Source organism: Bombina bombina, chromosome 1 (assembly GCF_027579735.1).
Source record: "Bombina bombina isolate aBomBom1 chromosome 1, aBomBom1.pri, whole genome shotgun sequence".
In the NCBI taxonomy this organism is placed as follows: domain Eukaryota; kingdom Metazoa; phylum Chordata; class Amphibia; order Anura; family Bombinatoridae; genus Bombina; species Bombina bombina.
In genome coordinates this window covers 981,520,065-981,539,012 of record NC_069499.1, presented here as the reverse complement: position 1 = coordinate 981,539,012, position 18,948 = coordinate 981,520,065, and the positions used below count along the sequence as shown (strand labels likewise).

At 33.1% G+C, this 18,948-nt stretch overlaps 1 protein-coding gene across 1 annotated transcript in view; it reads right to left on the bottom strand.

Moving 5' to 3' along the window:
* The window catches only part of COL9A3 (collagen type IX alpha 3 chain), a 118,101-nt gene that overhangs the window by 41,283 nt on the left and 57,870 nt on the right, over positions 1 to 18,948 (bottom strand). Inside the window, exons 17-25 of the mRNA XM_053707973.1 lie at positions 6,962 to 7,015; positions 6,722 to 6,775; positions 6,321 to 6,374; positions 5,917 to 5,961; positions 3,440 to 3,493; positions 2,835 to 2,888; positions 2,438 to 2,491; positions 2,148 to 2,219; positions 1,423 to 1,458 (exon numbers count right to left, since the gene is read on the bottom strand). Of these exons, the coding sequence (XP_053563948.1) occupies positions 1,423 to 1,458; positions 2,148 to 2,219; positions 2,438 to 2,491; positions 2,835 to 2,888; positions 3,440 to 3,493; positions 5,917 to 5,961; positions 6,321 to 6,374; positions 6,722 to 6,775; positions 6,962 to 7,015 (477 nt within the window). The remainder of the gene's footprint in view (positions 1 to 1,422; positions 1,459 to 2,147; positions 2,220 to 2,437; positions 2,492 to 2,834; positions 2,889 to 3,439; positions 3,494 to 5,916; positions 5,962 to 6,320; positions 6,375 to 6,721; positions 6,776 to 6,961; positions 7,016 to 18,948) is intronic.

The following is an 18,948-nucleotide window of genomic DNA, read 5'->3' as shown; positions in this document are numbered from 1 at the left end:
TAAAAACTAATAAATACTGATGAAACTCAACAGTATTCATTTGTTTCCTTTAAATTACCTTAGGGGTTAAAAATACTTTTAGCGTTCTAAAAAGCTGCGCTAATCCCAACCCTGGGGCTCGCTAATAGAAGGGTGGTGGATCCCAAAGCCTGTGCTAAATTCTAAGGTCCTTTAGTGCAGGGCCTGGGATTCACCGAGCTAAGCCTCTTATTATGGTGTCCCGGTGCTCTGTGAAGAAGGGTCGGGAGTAGCACGGATCTCCAGTGTGCTAGAAGTAAGTATGGAACTTTATCATTAATTAAACAAGCACAAATGTGTGATATGAAGGTTAACAGTGCCTATGTGCTCCTCTCAGCAGTTATTAATAGACTGGGTGTGCTCCTTGTGTGATATAAAGGGTTAACAGTGCCTACGTGCTCCTCTCAGCAGCTATTACTATACTGGGTGTGCTTCTAGTGTGATATGAAGGGTTAACAGTGCCTATGTGGTCCTCTCATCAGTTATTAATATACTGGGTGTGCTCTTTGTGTGATATGAAGGGTTAACAGTGCCTATGTGCTCCTCTCAGCAGCTATTAATATACTGGGTGTACTCCTATATATATATATATATATATATATAAAGGTAGGTACTAGCGACAGGGGTGAGGAATAGTTAGGTAATATTTATTTTTACTAAAATACTGCAGCGAATCATTATTTTAACGTTTTCTAAAACTTTCCCACTCTGTCCACACCCCAGGTTATCTGCTGGCTGTCCGGTATTTTTTTGAATGACAGCTGGCAACCCTAATAGTTCGTATAGGAAGCAAAGTTTTATGAGGTTTGATTGAGATAATGTAAATGATATTTGCTTTAATGCACAAGATTTGTCAGATTTGATTAGAATGCATATGTAGTTTACTAAAAATCCTCAAAACATGCACAGGATAAGTAAAGTAGGACCTACAGACATAATGTTTGAGTAAAATACACAGAAATGGTGAAATTTAATTGGATACATAGCACCTGTACTCTGCTTTGGGTGAACAAGATGAGAGAGTATGTTGTTTTGGCCTTTAGGAATATTTTATCTCAAGAGTTTATGCAAGAAGAGAATTTAAAAGGGACACAGCAGCCAAAGATAGACATTTCGTCTGCTCTGGTAATGTTATCAATTTAGCCAAAAAAAGTTTCTGCAGATAGCCTTAAAATACGGTATGAGAGGCATTAAGCCATTATTGTTCCTCCGGATTCTGCTGAAATATCATTAGACATCTCATTAAGAAATATCAAAAACACAGACTGAAGGAAAAAACTTTAGGCATAGACTGACTCCCTTGGTCTAGTAGACTGGTATTTCTCACTCTTTTTATTGCAATAATTCTCATTGTAACAGGAAATTAGTTTGGCGCCTTATATCAGAAACTGTTACAGTACTCACCTGATTGCCTTTGGGACCAGCAGCTCCTAAGGGACCCTGGAAAGAGACATTGAGAATAAATGAGACAATTGACCTCTAAAAATTCTGTTACATCTTTTAACTCAGTCAGACTCAGTTGCTTGTCAAAGTTATTTCACTAATGAACTAATTAAAAATGTCTGTGTGTGATTAGAGTTTATATTTGCTAGTGTAAAGTCTACCTACCCACTGTGATAGTGACCTACCCAGGGCTGCTAGACTCTCTCAGGAGGATGTGACTTTGCCTTTCTCAGACTCTGTTGTCCCCTTTTGTATAACTCAAATCAAATCTTAATCAAAATAATTATTTCCTAACACATTAACTTCCTGAAGGGTCTCCAGTGCAATGTTCTTCTGCAAGACCAGAGAACAGGGTCATCTGTAATAAGGTTGAGAGCAGAAAAAAAATTCCTGGAATAAAAGTGTCCAACTTTACTGTATACCCACTTTAACAATAATAAGGGTTGGTACCAGCTAGGACTTGACCTGCAACTGTGCTGGGAAAATGGGAAGAGCACAACATTTACATGAACACTACTGAAACATTAAAAGAAAGAAGTATGTGAACCAGAACAACGTATCTATGGGGCATCTCTACCTATATCTATTCTGTAACAAGGACACACGTGCTGTATGGCGGTAAGAACTAAATATGTTTTTGTCACAATTTCTGGAAAGTATTGTTTTGCAGGTATCCCATTTCTTACCCGTTCTCCAAATCCACCACGGATACCAGTTGGGCCTGGTAAACCAGGATCTCCAATGCTTCCTTTTACCCCCTGCAATATAAGAATAAACAAAACAAGCCTTAGTTGCACCCACAGTTAGACAGTTACAACATTATTTACTGATTAAAAAAGTTTCAGATATCAAGGTGAGTTTTTCTAGGCAACAAGGGGATGTGTTGGGGTACAGCTAGCAAAATCATTTTTTTTTTTAATCAAACATTCGTACCTTTTAGGATTTATTCTCACAATAACGCTCTAAAAATACTAACCTGAAAACCTCGAACTCCTGGAACTCCTATTGGTCCTTGTGCACCAACACCACCCTGTGGATGCAAATATTAATCTGAGCCACAGGACAGATTGCAGTACAAAGCCAGAAACATATGTTATAACATGGATATAGACATGGCATGGACCCTCATTGTTATACATTTGATTACTTGAGCAAAGGGTGTGAGAAAGTGAAGGGACAAAGACAAAATTCTAATTAGGTCTAATGGCAGGAAAAACAGTCACAAGAAGCAAAAGAACATGGCTGAAGTTCAGTGGAAGAGAGAGTACAGGGTGTGAATGGATAGAGCTACAGTTTATTGGGTGTTGGATATGTGCAGATGGGAATAACCAGGATCAGATGGTTTATGATATGAAATGATGAGGGTCACTTACAGCACCTCCTCTGGGTCCTGCCTCCCCTCTCTCTCCAGGAGGTCCAGCTTCACCCTGTAACAAGATTAATCATCAGTTAGAGGCTATGCTCATATTATTTCAGTGGTGCTGGGATATGTAACCCTTTCAGGGAGATATTAACATAGTCCATTGTAAAATGCACTGCAGAAACTTGACAGAATGGGTTAATTCCAGATTACATTGCATGTATTTTCTTTTAAAGAAAATTCAATACCAGTGGAGAAGTGCAGTACCTTGCTAGAGAAGCAACATAGGCCAAGGTTACCTCCCTCCACACAGGGAGTGGTGACCATTAAACAATATATGTTTCAGTATGAAATAGGTGAATTTTATGAAATCTCTAACTTTGTTACAATTATAAATGTATTAGATAAATGTTATGGAATTTTGCATTTCTAGTGTAAGTGCATGGTCTGTACCTACTGAGGAGGAGAGAACACAATGTGTGTTATCATTAGCTATGAGTTATTTGTCTCTCTAGCAGCATAAATGATCAGGCATTGCATATGCACTTTTTGACATTAAGGAGAGTATAGAGTTACTATATGAACAGAGATGTGATTGGGGGTTGGGTGGATACATACGGGGATACCTGGCTCTCCAGAGGGTCCAGCTTCACCCAGCTCTCCTGGGCTACCCTACAAAAAGAATCAGACAGTTAGCTGTGGTACCATTTATTTCACACTGAAATGAAGGCTCATGGGTAGCTCTAATAAGGCTCATATAAAGATATGGAAACAAACACGAGTATTCTAACACATTCTGTGCTTTATATTAGAATGTAACTGGAAGGTGAATAATAAAGAATATACTTAAAGTGATGGTAAATTCTAGCATTTCAAAAATTCTACGCTTTGCCATCACTAAATATAAAGGCCACCTGCATTCATCAGTTTAAAAAGAAAACTGATAAAAAGGTGCCTTTATTTCAAAACGGCTTCACTGCTCAGCTAAGCGGCTCTGACGGCCCACGACACTGCTCATTTTTTCAATGAGATGACATTTCCACCTCTTAACCAATAGCCGTAATTGCCTACAGCATAAAGCCGATTGGCCCACATGGCTATTGGCTAAGAGGTGGAAACATCACTTCATTGAAAAAATGAGCAGTGTCATGGTCCGTCAGAGCCGCTCAGCAAAGCAGTGAAGCTACAGCAAAATAAAGGCACCTTTTTCTTCAGGTTTTTTTTTTTTTAAACTGATGAATGAAGATGGCCTTTAATTTTAGTGATGGTAGATTTACCCTCACTTTAAAGGGACATAACAATGCAAAAAAAGAAATTGATCTATTACAGCATTATATTATTGCACTATAGCTTGCACATAACTATGTGTTTTGCCCCTGTAAAATGATTAAACACATAGTTAAAGTCAGCTCCAAAGCATCAATGGACTACTGGGAGCTAGCTGAACACATTTGCTAAGACAAATGTATGTACCCACAAATTACCACCTAGCTCCCAGTACTGCATCGCTACTGATAAGTATATCTAAATTAGCTTTTCAACAAAGGATACCAAAAGAACAAAGCCAGTTTGCTACTACACATGCATTTAAGAGTGTCTTAAAATTATATGCTCTACCTGAACCATGAAAGTTTAATTTTGACTTTCATGCCCTTTAATAAAGAGATATTTTATCAATAAAATTAATATCTTATTACATTTTTTAATACGTTTTACTATTATTTGATATTATATTTAGGGGATCACATTATTCATGAGATAAAATATAGATTGATAAGGGCTGAGAAAATTGTGACAAACAGGAAGGTAATTGTCCCTAAAAATCTGACTTCTGCCACTTCATTTTTTTAACAACATACAGTATATATCTAGCTTCACTTTGTGAAACCAGGAGAAAATTGGGGAGTGAAGGACAAGCGTACAGAGCTCCAAAAAGCAGAACTATTATGCAAACTTTTGGACACTTGGAAGCTCAGCTAAAATGTGTTTGCTGAGAACATATTCAAACATATAAAGCAGTTTTGAACAATACTGAATAAATTAGTCACTATGTTTTCCTTTCACATTGTCTGTGTTAGATTTTGCTTCTGTGTTGATCCCTCTTGCAAAACCCTTATAGGTTTTGTGTGTTTACCCAATTTTAATGTAGCAAACACTGATGTTTTCATTGTTATTTGTTGGCTTAACTTGATTCAAACATTTGCACTTCTAACAGATTGGAATGTCATGGAAAAGGAATCCAAAAAACAACAAAGAGAAGCACTTGCTTGCCAGTATCTAATTGGTTAAATTGGGGTCCAACATTCATTTAAATCAGGGTTCTTTAAACTTTTTTTTCCCAAGACCCAGTGCCATGATACCACATACCTTTGCGACCCTATTTTTATACTTGGTCTGAAAATGTCTGACGTAATATATAACAAGATAGCTGCAATTTTTGGCAAAGACACTAAAATGTGTGTGTACTTAATTCCTGATTGTAGTCAAACTTGAAAGTGTTGTAAAAGGTAATAATACACACTCTCATACAACACACACACCACACACTGTCATACAACAGACACACCACACACACTCTCATACAAACACACACATCACAAACTGTCACAACACACACACTCTCATACAATACACACAGCACACACACTCTCATACAATGCACACACCACACACACTCATACAAACACACACATCACATACTGTCACAACACAAACACTCTCATACAATACACACAGCACAAACACTCTCATAAAAAAACACACACACACACCCATACAAAACACACACCTCACACATACTCTCATATATCACATACACCACACACACCCTCATACAAAACACACAGACACACTTACTCTCATACATCACATACACACATCAGAAACACTCATACAACACACACACCTCACACACTCTCATACAACACACACACCTCACACACTCTCATACAACACACACACAAATCACGACCCAGTAAACATGGTGTTGTAACCCAGTAATGGGTCCCGACCTGTTGTTTGAAGAACCCTGATTGAAATTATAGCTATGGAAGCAAATACCTGGAAACGGCAAAGAAAAAAGGGATATTGCTCACCAGTTGACCTTTTTCTCCTTTAAGTCCAGCCTTACCAGGAAGTCCCTATAGGAGCAGAAAAAGATAGAAAGTGATTAATAGGCCAACAAGTACATGAAATAAAGACTGTTGGACTCCCTTAAATGTTTGCAATAGCCAGTGGGATCAACTAAAGATCTCACATAATCTGCACAGTAAAACGATCTCTCGCTGTCTGCACAAAGCTCTGTTGAAACTTCATTAAACCATTCTTGGCTTACGAGCTGAAATGTTGCATCTTGGTCAACAACAAATGACAAGAATATATTTACTATAAGTAAAGTCACATAAATGCAATATGGTTTAAAGGAAACAATCTACAATACAATGATTTCAGTTAATATTCTACAGATATGTGATTTCAATGATGAGGGACTGGTACTTACTGGAAGGCCATTAGGTCCTTTCTCTCCTGGAACACCGATTCTGCCAGCATCTCCCTGCAGGACAGAGCAGAGTGAGGGTCATAAAATATTGTCATTAAATATTAAATATACCCATATATATATATATACCGTATTTATGACATATGTAATACCTTTCATTTGAAATATATGATAAACTACTGAAAATGGTCTATTTACCTAATCAAGCGTGTCTGCAAATCAAGATAATCTGATTGTTTAATTTTACACTTTGCAATAATATGAACTAATTAATCCTAGGTGTGTATATATATATACTTAATATTATGTCACTGGGCTTCTCCTGCTAGTATAACACGGGCTACTATTACAGCCAATGGTTCCAAAGACCTCAGAAGGATGCTATTCACTGCAGTACAAACCTTCTCACCATCCAGTCCTGGGTTTCCATCTCGCCCATCTTGACCAGGCATACCCTGTGTCATGGAAGACAATAAACATGGGTAAATAATAGAGACTTGCAACTGATAACTCTATATAAGTGTATTACACACCTACTATCTGTATCACACATTCATTTATCTATGCCACATTTATCAGACATTTAGTAATAGTTCTACTAATTGTTACCTCAGTAAGTAAGTGAGTTGAGGAATACTTACAGGTTCCCCTATAGGACCAGCTCCTCCAGATAATCCCTTTGGACCAGCTTTGCCCTATAACAGAAGCAAGACAACTTTTAGTCTTACAAAGTACAAACCACAACAGTGGCACATTGTATATGTTTATGTATATGTCCTGGAAAAGCACTTTGGAGATCTGAGGATAAACTGGGTATACATGCATGTCATGTATCTTTGCAATTCACTTTCAGTATTTCTATACAGAACCACTGTGCATCAGTTAAAGTTTAAAGTAATAACTGTTGATTACAATCAAATGGATTTTTGTTGGAAAATGTGCATTTTGACATTTATTGTAATATGAGCCCATGAAATAGGGTTAAAGCCAAAAACAGTGAATTCATTTGCTTTAGATTTGGAAGTATATAGAGGATTTTTCTGTGAACAAGGTAGGTTTATTTTTTTAGTTTGTTAGTTAGTCTTGCAGAGTAATGGTTTTCTTTACACAGTGTTGTGCAAAAAGAACAAATCTATTTTATTTTTATAACTTTTGCAAATATATAGGTAGTTTATAAAGCACCCTTTGAACATTCTGATCTGACCAAATAAATAAAAATATTAACATAAGGGAGAGATTAAGGTATGGCAATATATCTTACTTTAAAACATGAGCTATAGAAACTTGTGATTTAGAATCAAGTTTAACATAAATTAACTGAAAGGGAGAATCAATTGTATACACAGATTGTTTCTGAATTTATTTTAACTATGTATGAGATTGACCAAATAACTAATTATTTATGTCTAATCATAATGAAATGTGAAACAATTATAGAATGTATCAACAATTGTATAGTTTAGTAAATAGAATGACTAACTCCAGTTGCTTGTGTCACAGGATCTATATTTTTGACAGTTATTATCAGCATTAATACTGAAATGTCTGTAAAGGGACAGTCTACTCCAAAATGTTTATTGTTTAAAAAGATAGATAACACCTTTACTAGCAATTCCACAGCTTTGCACAACCATCATTGTTATATTAATATATTTTATATCTTCTACATTTCTGCCTGTTTCTAAGCCACTACAGGCCGCCTTTTATTTAAATGCATTTGTATAGCTTTCACAGCAAGACAGTGCAAGTTCATGTGTGCCATAGAGATAACATTGTGATCACTCCTCTGGAGTTATTCATGAATCAGCACTAATTGGCTAAAATGCAAGTCTGTAAATAGCTCTGAGGTAACGGAGCAGTCTGCAGAGGGGTGTTGGTTATGCACAATAAAACAATTGGTGTAGACTGTCCCTTTACCCTTAGGACAGCACATAAAGCATAAGATTTAGAGGCCCTAGCCTATGCTAACAATGTTCTTACTTTATATTTCTTGCAGCAAAATTAAAAATGTAAAATCTGAAGGAATCTGCTTTTCATATCCTAGTAATGCAATAGCAAGTAAAACTCTTCAAATCCACGTGAAACAAGCTGTGTAATGTTACTCTGTGTGACATAGGGGCTAACTTTCAGACTTCTCTATGGGTCCCCCATCCTGACAACTGAAGTAAATGTTGACACAGAAAAATGTGTCTACCGCAGTATAAAATAACATGAAAAACAACAATTCTGCTACTTATCATTTTAGCCAAAGTTATATGTCTCTTAACCTGTATATATATCCATATGTCTCTTAACCTGTATATATATCCATATGTCTCTTAACCTGTATATATCCATATGTCTCTTAACCTGTATATATATCCATATGTCTCTTAACCTGTATATATCCATATGTCTCTTAACCTGTATATATATCCATATGTCTCTTAACCTGTATATATCCATATGTCTCTTAACCTGTATATATCCATATGTCTCTTTACCTGTATATATCCATATGTCTCTTAACCTGTATATATACATATGTCTCTTAACCTGTATATATATCCATATGTCTCTTAACCTGTATATATATCCATATGTCTCTTAACCTGTATATATATCCATATATCTCTTAACCTGTATATATATCCATATGTCTCTTAACCTGTATATATCCATATGTCTCTTAACCTGTATATATATCCATATGTCTCTTAACCTGTATATATATCCATATGTCTCTTAACCTGTATATATCCATATGTCTCTTAACCTGTATATATCCATATGTCTCTTAACCTGTATATATATCCATATGTCTCTTAATCCGTATATATATCCATATGTCTCTTAACCTGTATATATCCATATGTCTCTTAACCTGTATATATATCCATATGTCTCTTAACCTGTATATATCCATATGTCTCTTAACCTGTATATATATCCATATGTCTCTTAACCTGTATATATCCATATGTCTCTTAACCTGTATATATATCCATATGTCTCTTAACCTGTATATATATCCATATGTCTCTTAACCTGTATATATCCATATGTCTCTTAACCTGTATATATATCCATATGTCTCTTAACCTGTATATATCCATATGTCTCTTAACCTGTATATATCCATATGTCTCTTAACTTGTATATATATCCATATGTCTCTTAACCTGTATATATCCATATGTCTCTGAACCTGTATATATATCCATATGTCTCTTAACCTGTATATATATCCATATGTCTCTTAACCTGTATATATCCATATGTATCTTAACCTGTATATATCCATATGTCTCTTAACCTGTATATATATCCATATGTCTCTTAACCTGTATATATCCATATGTCTCTTAACCTGTATATATATCCATATGTCTCTTAACCTGTATATATCCATATGTCTCTTAACCTGTATATATCCATATGTCTCTTAACCTATATATATATCCATATGTCTCTTAACCTGTATATATACATATGTCTCTTAACCTGTATATATATCCATATGTCTCTTAACCTGTATATATATCCATATGTCTCTTAACCTGTATATATATCCATATGTCTCTTAACCTGTATATATCCATATGTCTCTTAACCTGTATATATATCCATATGTCTCTTAACCTGTATATATATCCATATGTCTCTTAACCTGTATATATCCATATGTCTCTTAACCTGTATATATATCCATATGTCTCTTAACCTGTATATATCCATATGTCTCTTAACCTGTATATATATCCATATGTCTCTTAACCTGTATATATATCCATATGTCTCTTAACCTGTATATATCCATATGTCTCTTAACCTGTATATATATCCATATGTCTCTTAACCTGTATATATCCATATGTCTCTTAACCTGTATATATATCCATATGTCTCTTAACCTGTATATATCCATATGTCTCTTAACCTGTATATATATCCATATGTCTCTTAACCTGTATATATCCATATGTCTCTTAACCTGTATATATATCCATATGTCTCTTAACCTGTATATATCCATATGTCTCTTAACCTGTATATATCCATATGTCTCTTAACCTGTATATATACATATGTCTCTTAACCTGTATATATATCCATATGTCTCTTAACCTGTATATATATCCATATGTCTCTTAACCTGTATATATATCCATATGTCTCTTAACCTGTATATATCCATATGTCTCTTAACCTGTATATATCCATATGTCTCTTAACCTGTATATATATCCATATGTCTCTTAACCTGTATATATCCATATGTCTCTTAACCTGTATATATATCCATATGTCTCTTAACCTGTATATATCCATATGTCTCTTAACCTGTATATATATCCATATGTCTCTTAACCTGTATATATCCATATGTCTCTTAACCTGTATATATATCCATATGTCTCTTAACCTGTATATATATATCCATATGTCTCTTAACCTGTATATATCCATATGTCTCTTAACCTGTATATATCCATATGTCTCTTAACCTGTATATATATCCATATGTCTCTTAACCTGTATATATCCATATGTCTCTTAACCTGTATATATATCCATATGTCTCTTAACCTGTATATATCCATATGTCTCTTAACCTGTATATATATCCATATGTCTCTTAACCTGTATATATATCCATATGTCTCTTAACCTGTATATATCCATATGTCTCTTAACCTGTATATATCCATATGTCTCTTAACCTGTAAATATATCCATATGTCTCTTAACCTGTATATATCCATATGTCTCTTAACCTGTATATATATCCATATGTCTCTTAACCTGTATATATATCCATATGTCTCTTAACCTGTATATATCCATATGTCTCTTAACCTGTATATATCCATATGTCTCTTAACCTGTATATATATCCATATGTCTCTTAACCTGTATATATCCATATGTCTCTTAACCTGTATATATATCCATATGTCTCTTAACCTGTATATATCCATATGTCTCTTAACCTGTATATATATCCATATGTTCTCTTAACCTGTATATATCCATATGTCTCTTAACCTGTATATATATCCATATGTCTCTTAACCTGTATATATCCATATGTCTCTTAACCTGTATATATATCCATATGTCTCTTAACCTGTATATATCCATATGTCTCTTAACCTGTATATATATCCATATGTCTCTTAACCTGTATATATCCATATGTCTCTTAACCTGTATATATCCATATGTCTCTTAACCTGTATATATACATATGTCTCTTAACCTGTATATATCCATATGTCTCTTAACCTGTATATATATCCATATGTCTCTTAACCTGTATATATATCCATATGTCTCTTAACCTGTATATATCCATATGTCTCCTAACCTGTATATATCCATATGTCTCTTAACCTGTATATATCCATATGTCTCTTAACCTGTATATATCCATATGTCTCTTAACCTGTATATATCCATGTCTCTTAACCTGTATATATCCATATGTCTCTTAACCTGTATATATCCATATGTCTCTTAACCTGTATATATCCATATGTCTCTTAACCTGTATATATATCCATATGTCTCTTAACCTGTATATATATCCATATGTCTCTTAACCTGTATATATACATGTCTCTTAACCTGTATATATCCATATGTCTCTTAACCTGTATATATCCATGTCTCTTAACCTGTATATATCCATATGTCTCTTAACCTGTATATATATATATATCCATATGTCTCTTAACCTGTATATATCCATATGTCTCTTAACCTGTATATATCCATATGTCTCTTAACCTGTATATATCCATGTCTCTTAACCTGTATATATCCATATGTCTCTTAACCTGTATATATCCATATGTCTCTTAACCTGTATATATCCATATGTCTCTTAACCTGTATATATCCATATGTCTCTTAACCTGTATATATATCCATATGTCTCTTAACCTGTATATATATCCATATGTCTCTTAACCTGTATATATCCATATGTCTCTTAACCTGTATATATCCATATGTCTCTTAACCTGTATATATCCATATGTCTCTTAACCTGTATATATCCATATGTCTCTTAACCTGTATATATCCATATGTCTCTTAACCTGTATATATCCATATGTCTCTTAACCTGTATATATATCCATATGTCTCTTAACCTGTATATATCCATATGTCTCTTAACCTGTATATATATCCATATGTCTCTTAACCTGTATATATCCATATGTCTCTTAACCTGTATATATATCCATATGTCTCTTAACCTGTATATATCCATATGTCTCTTAACCTGTATATATCCATATGTCTCTTAACCTGTATATATCCATATGTCTCTTAACCTGTATATATCCATATGTCTCTTAACCTGTATATATCCATATGTCTCTTAACCTGTATATATCCATATGTCTCTTAACCTGTATATATATCCATATGTCTCTTAACCTGTATATATCCATATGTCTCTTAACCTGTATATATCCATATGTCTCTTAACCTGTATATATCCCATGTCTCTTAACCTGTATATATCCATATGTCTCTTAACCTGTATATATCCATATGTCTCTTAACCTGTATATATCCATATGTCTCTTAACCTGTATATATCCATATGTCTCTTAACCTGTATATATATCCATATGTCTCTTAACCTGTATATATCCATATGTCTCTTAACCTGTATATATATCCATATGTCTCTTAACCTGTATATATCCATATGTCTCTTAACCTGTATATATATCCATATGTCTCTTAACCTGTATATATATCCATATGTCTCTTAACCTGTATATATCCATATGTCTCTTAACCTGTATATATCCATATGTCTCTTAACCTGTATATATATCCATATGTCTCTTAACCTGTATATATCCATATGTCTCTTAACCTGTATATATATCCATATGTCTCTTAACCTGTATATATCCATATGTCTCTTAACCTGTATATATATCCATATGTCTCTTAACCTGTATATATATCCATATGTCTCTTAACCTGTATATATCCATATGTCTCTTAACCTGTATATATCCATATGTCTCTTAACCTGTATATATATCCATATGTCTCTTAACCTGTATATATCCATATGTCTCTTAACCTGTATATATCCATATGTCTCTTAACCTGTATATATATCCATATGTCTCTTAACCTGTATATATCCATATGTCTCTTAACCTGTATATATCCATATGTCTCTTAACCTGTATATATATCCATATGTCTCTTAACCTGTATATATCCATATGTCTCTTAACCTGTATATATATCCATATGTCTCTTAACCTGTATATATCCATATGTCTCTTAACCTGTATATATTCCATATGTCTCTTAACCTGTATATATCCATATGTCTCTTAACCTGTATATATATCCATATGTCTCTTAACCTGTATATATCCATATGTCTCTTAACCTGTATATATATCCATATGTCTCTTAACCTGTATATATACATATGTCTCTTAACCTGTATATATCCATATGTCTCTTAACCTGTATATATCCATATGTCTCTTAACCTGTATATATATCCATATGTCTCTTAACCTGTATATATCCATATGTCTCTTAACCTGTATATATCCATATGTCTCTTAACCTGTATATATATCCATATGTCTCTTAACCTGTATATATCCATATGTCTCTTAACCTGTATATATCCATATGTCTCTTAACCTGTATATATATCCATATGTCTCTTAACCTGTATATATCCATATGTCTCTTAACCTGTATATATCCATATGTCTCTTAACCTGTATATATCCATGTCTCTTAACCTGTATATATCCATATGTCTCTTAACCTGTATATATCCATATGTCTCTTAACCTGTATATATCCATATGTCTCTTAACCTGTATATATATCCATATGTCTCTTAACCTGTATATATATCCATATGTCTCTTAACCTTTATATATACATGTCTCTTAACCTGTATATATCCATATGTCTCTTAACCTGTATATATCCATGTCTCTTAACCTGTATATATCCATATGTCTCTTAACCTGTATATATATATCCATATGTCTCTTAACCTGTATATATCCATATGTCTCTTAACCTGTATATATCCATATGTCTCTTAACCTGTATATATCCATGTCTCTTAACCTGTATATATCCATATGTCTCTTAACCTGTATATATCCATATGTCTCTTAACCTGTATATATCCATATGTCTCTTAACCTGTATATATACATATGTCTCTTAACCTGTATATATATCCATATGTCTCTTAACCTGTATATATATCCATATGTCTCTTAACCTGTATATATATCCATATGTCTCTTAACCTGTATATATCCATATGTCTCTTAACCTGTATATATCCATGTCTCTTAACCTGTATATATCCATATGTCTCTTAACCTGTATATATCCATATGTCTCTTAACCTGTATATATATCCATATGTCTCTTAACCTGTATATATCCATATGTCTCTTAACCTGTATATATATCCATATGTCTCTTAACCTGTATATATCCATATGTCTCTTAACCTGTATATATATCCATATGTCTCTTAACCTGTATATATACATATGTCTCTTAACCTGTATATATATCCATATGTCTCTTAACCTGTATATATCCATATGTCTCTTAACCTGTATATATATATCCATATGTCTCTTAACCTGTATATATACATATGTCTCTTAACCTGTATATATCCATATGTCTCTTAACCTGTATATATATCCATATGTCTCTTAACCTGTATATATCCATATGTCTCTTAACCTGTATATATCCATATGTCTCTTAACCTGTATATATCCATATGTCTCTTAACCGGTATATATATCCATATGTCTCTTAACCTGTATATATCCATATGTCTCTTAACCTGTATATATCCATATGTCTCTTAACCTGTATATATCCATGTCTCTTAACCTGTATATATCCATATGTCTCTTAACCTGTATATATCCATATGTCTCTTAACCTGTATATATCCATATGTCTCTTAACCTGTATATATATCCATATGTCTCTTAACCTGTATATATATCCATATGTCTCTTAACCTTTATATATACATGTCTCTTAACCTGTATATATCCATATGTCTCTTAACCTGTATATATCCATGTCTCTTAACCTGTATATATCCATATGTCTCTTAACCTGTATATATATATCCATATGTCTCTTAACCTGTATATATCCATATGTCTCTTAACCTGTATATATCCATATGTCTCTTAACCTGTATATATCCATGTCTCTTAACCTGTATATATCCATATGTCTCTTAACCTGTATATATCCATATGTCTCTTAACCTGTATATATCCATATGTCTCTTAACCTGTATATATACATATGTCTCTTAACCTGTATATATATCCATATGTCTCTTAACCTGTATATATATCCATATGTCTCTTAACCTGTATATATCCATATGTCTCTTAACCTGTATATATCCATGTCTCTTAACCTGTATATATCCATATGTCTCTTAACCTGTATATATCCATATGTCTCTTAACCTGTATATATATATATCCATATGTCTCTTAACCTGTATATATCCATATGTCTCTTAACCTGTATATATCCATATGTCTCTTAACCTGTATATATATCCATATGTCTCTTAACCTGTATATATCCATATGTCTCTTAACCTGTATATATATCCATATGTCTCTTAACCTGTATATATATCCATATGTCTCTTAACCTGTATATATACATATGTCTCTTAACCTGTATATATCCATATGTCTCTTAACCTGTATATATATCCATATGTCTCTTAACCTGTATATATATCCATATGTCTCTTAACCTGTATATATATCCATATGTCTCTTAACCTGTATATATCCATATGTCTCTTAACCTGTATATATCCATATGTCTCTTAACCTGTATATATCCATATGTCTCTTAACCTGTATATATATCCATATGTCTCTTAACCTGTATATATACATATGTCTCTTAACCTGTATATATCCATATGTCTCTTAACCTGTATATATCCATGTCTCTTAACCTGTATATATCCATATGTCTCTTAACCTGTATATATCCATATGTCTCTTAACCTGTATATATATCCATATGTCTCTTAACCTGTATATATACATGTCTCTTAACCTGTATATATCCATATGTCTCTTAACCTGTATATATCCATGTCTCTTAACCTGTATATATACATATGTCTCTTAACCTGTATATATATCCATATGTCTCTTAACCTGTATATATATCCATATGCCTCTTAACCTGTATATATCCATATGTCTCTTAACCTGTATATATCCATGTCTCTTAACCTGTATATATCCATATGTCGCTTAACCTGTATATATCCATATGTCTCTTAACCTGTATATATATCCATATGTCTCTTAACCTGTATATATCCATATTCTCTTAACCTGTATATATCCATATGTCTCTTAACCTGTATATATCCATATGTCTCTTAACCTGTATATATATCCATATGTCTCTTAACCTGTATATATCCATATGTCTCTTAACCTGTATATATCCATATGTCTCTTAACCTGTATATATATCCATATGTCTCTTAACCTGTATATATCCATATGTCTCTTAACCTGTATATATCCATATGTCTCTTAACCTGTATATATCCATATGTCTCTTAACCTGTATATATATCCATATGTCTCTTAAACTGTATATATACATATGTCTCTTAACCTGTATATATATCCATACGTCTCTTAACCTGTATATATATCCATACGTCTCTTAGCCTGTATATATATCCATATGTCTCTTAACCTGTATATATCCATATGTCTCTTAACCTGTATATATCCATATGTCTCTTAACCTGTATATATATCCATATGTCTCTTAACCTGTATATGTACATATGTCTCTTAACCTGTATATATCCATATGTCTCTTAACCTGTATATATATCCATATGTCTCTTAACCTGTATATATATCCATATGTCTCTTAACCTGTATATATCCATATGTCTCTTAACCTGTATATATATCCATATGTCTCTTAACCTGTATATATTCATATGTCTCTTAACCTGTATATATTCATATGTCTCTTAACCTGTATATATATCCATATGTCTCTTAACCTGTATATATATCCATATGTGTCTTAACCTGTATATATCCATATGTCTCTTAACCTGTATATATATCCATATGTCTCTTAACCTGCATATATATCCATGTGTCTCTTAACCTGTATATATCCATATGTCTCAACCTGTATATATATCCATATGTCTCTTAACCTGTATATATATCCATATGTCTCTTAACCTGTATATATCCATATGTCTCTTAACCTGTATATATATCCATATGTCTCTTAACCTGTATATATCCATATGTCTCTTAACCTGTATATATATCCATATGTCTCTTAACCTGTATATATCCATGTCTCTTAACCTGTATATATCCATATGTCTCTTAACCTGTATATATATCCATATGTCTCTTAACCTGTATATATATCCATATGTCTCTTAACCTGTATATATATATATATATATCCATATGTCTCTTAACCTGTATATATATCCATATGTCTCTTAACCTGTATATATCCATGTCTCTTAACCTGTATATATATCCATATGTCTCTTAACCTGTATATATATCTATATGTCTCTTAACCTGTATATATCCATGTCTCTTAACCTGTATATATATATCCATAGGTCTCTTAACCTGTATATATATCCATATGTCTCTTAACCTGTATATATATCCATCCTATTTATGAATATTTTAAGGCCTCGCCGTCAGGAAGCATTCATTCTCCCATATTTTTGGATCATACTTTGAAATGTGTTTCAATGAAAAATTGAAGAGATTTGAAGAGGCATTGTGTATATAAATATTGTATGATTCTGGCAATGCTTTTTCTATATCACCCACATTCAGCACCTTCACTGTAAATTCCCACCAGCCCCTCATCTACTTTTATCAGTATCTTAACTTCTGATTTTTCTGAGGCACCTTTTTTACCTTTGTATATCACTTTGGGTCATGTTGGCCCTATATAAATAATAATACTAATAATAATAATATACATTTGGTGGACATATAAATAGCCAATGTGTAAAATATAGATCCATAGGAAAGCCTTATTTCAATTATTAGCTCATTAAAATGCTATAGATTCAATTCTACAATTTTGACTGGGGTTTGGTGCTTCAGGGATGATTCGGAAGATTTACAAGTGGAAAATTTTAATTAAAGTGAAAGGGACATGAAACCTAAAATCAAACTTTGGCATTAACAAAATAGTTTTTTTTGCCTACATATTTCCTTCTGTTAAAAAGGACATGAAACACAAAATGAGCATGCAGTTTTAAACAACTTTCTAATTTACTTCTATTATCAAATTTTATTAGTTCTCTTGGCATCTTTTGTGGAAAAGGCCGCTGCTGCTTTACTCGTCTGCCACCTTTTGAGGCTGCGGACAGCAATCAGCCCAATCAGATACGATCAGGTTGATTGACAGCCCCTGCTAGCGGCCACAAATGTGCAGGGGGCGGCATTGCATAAGCATTTCACTAGAAATGCTTGTGCAATGATAAATGCCGACAGAGTATGCT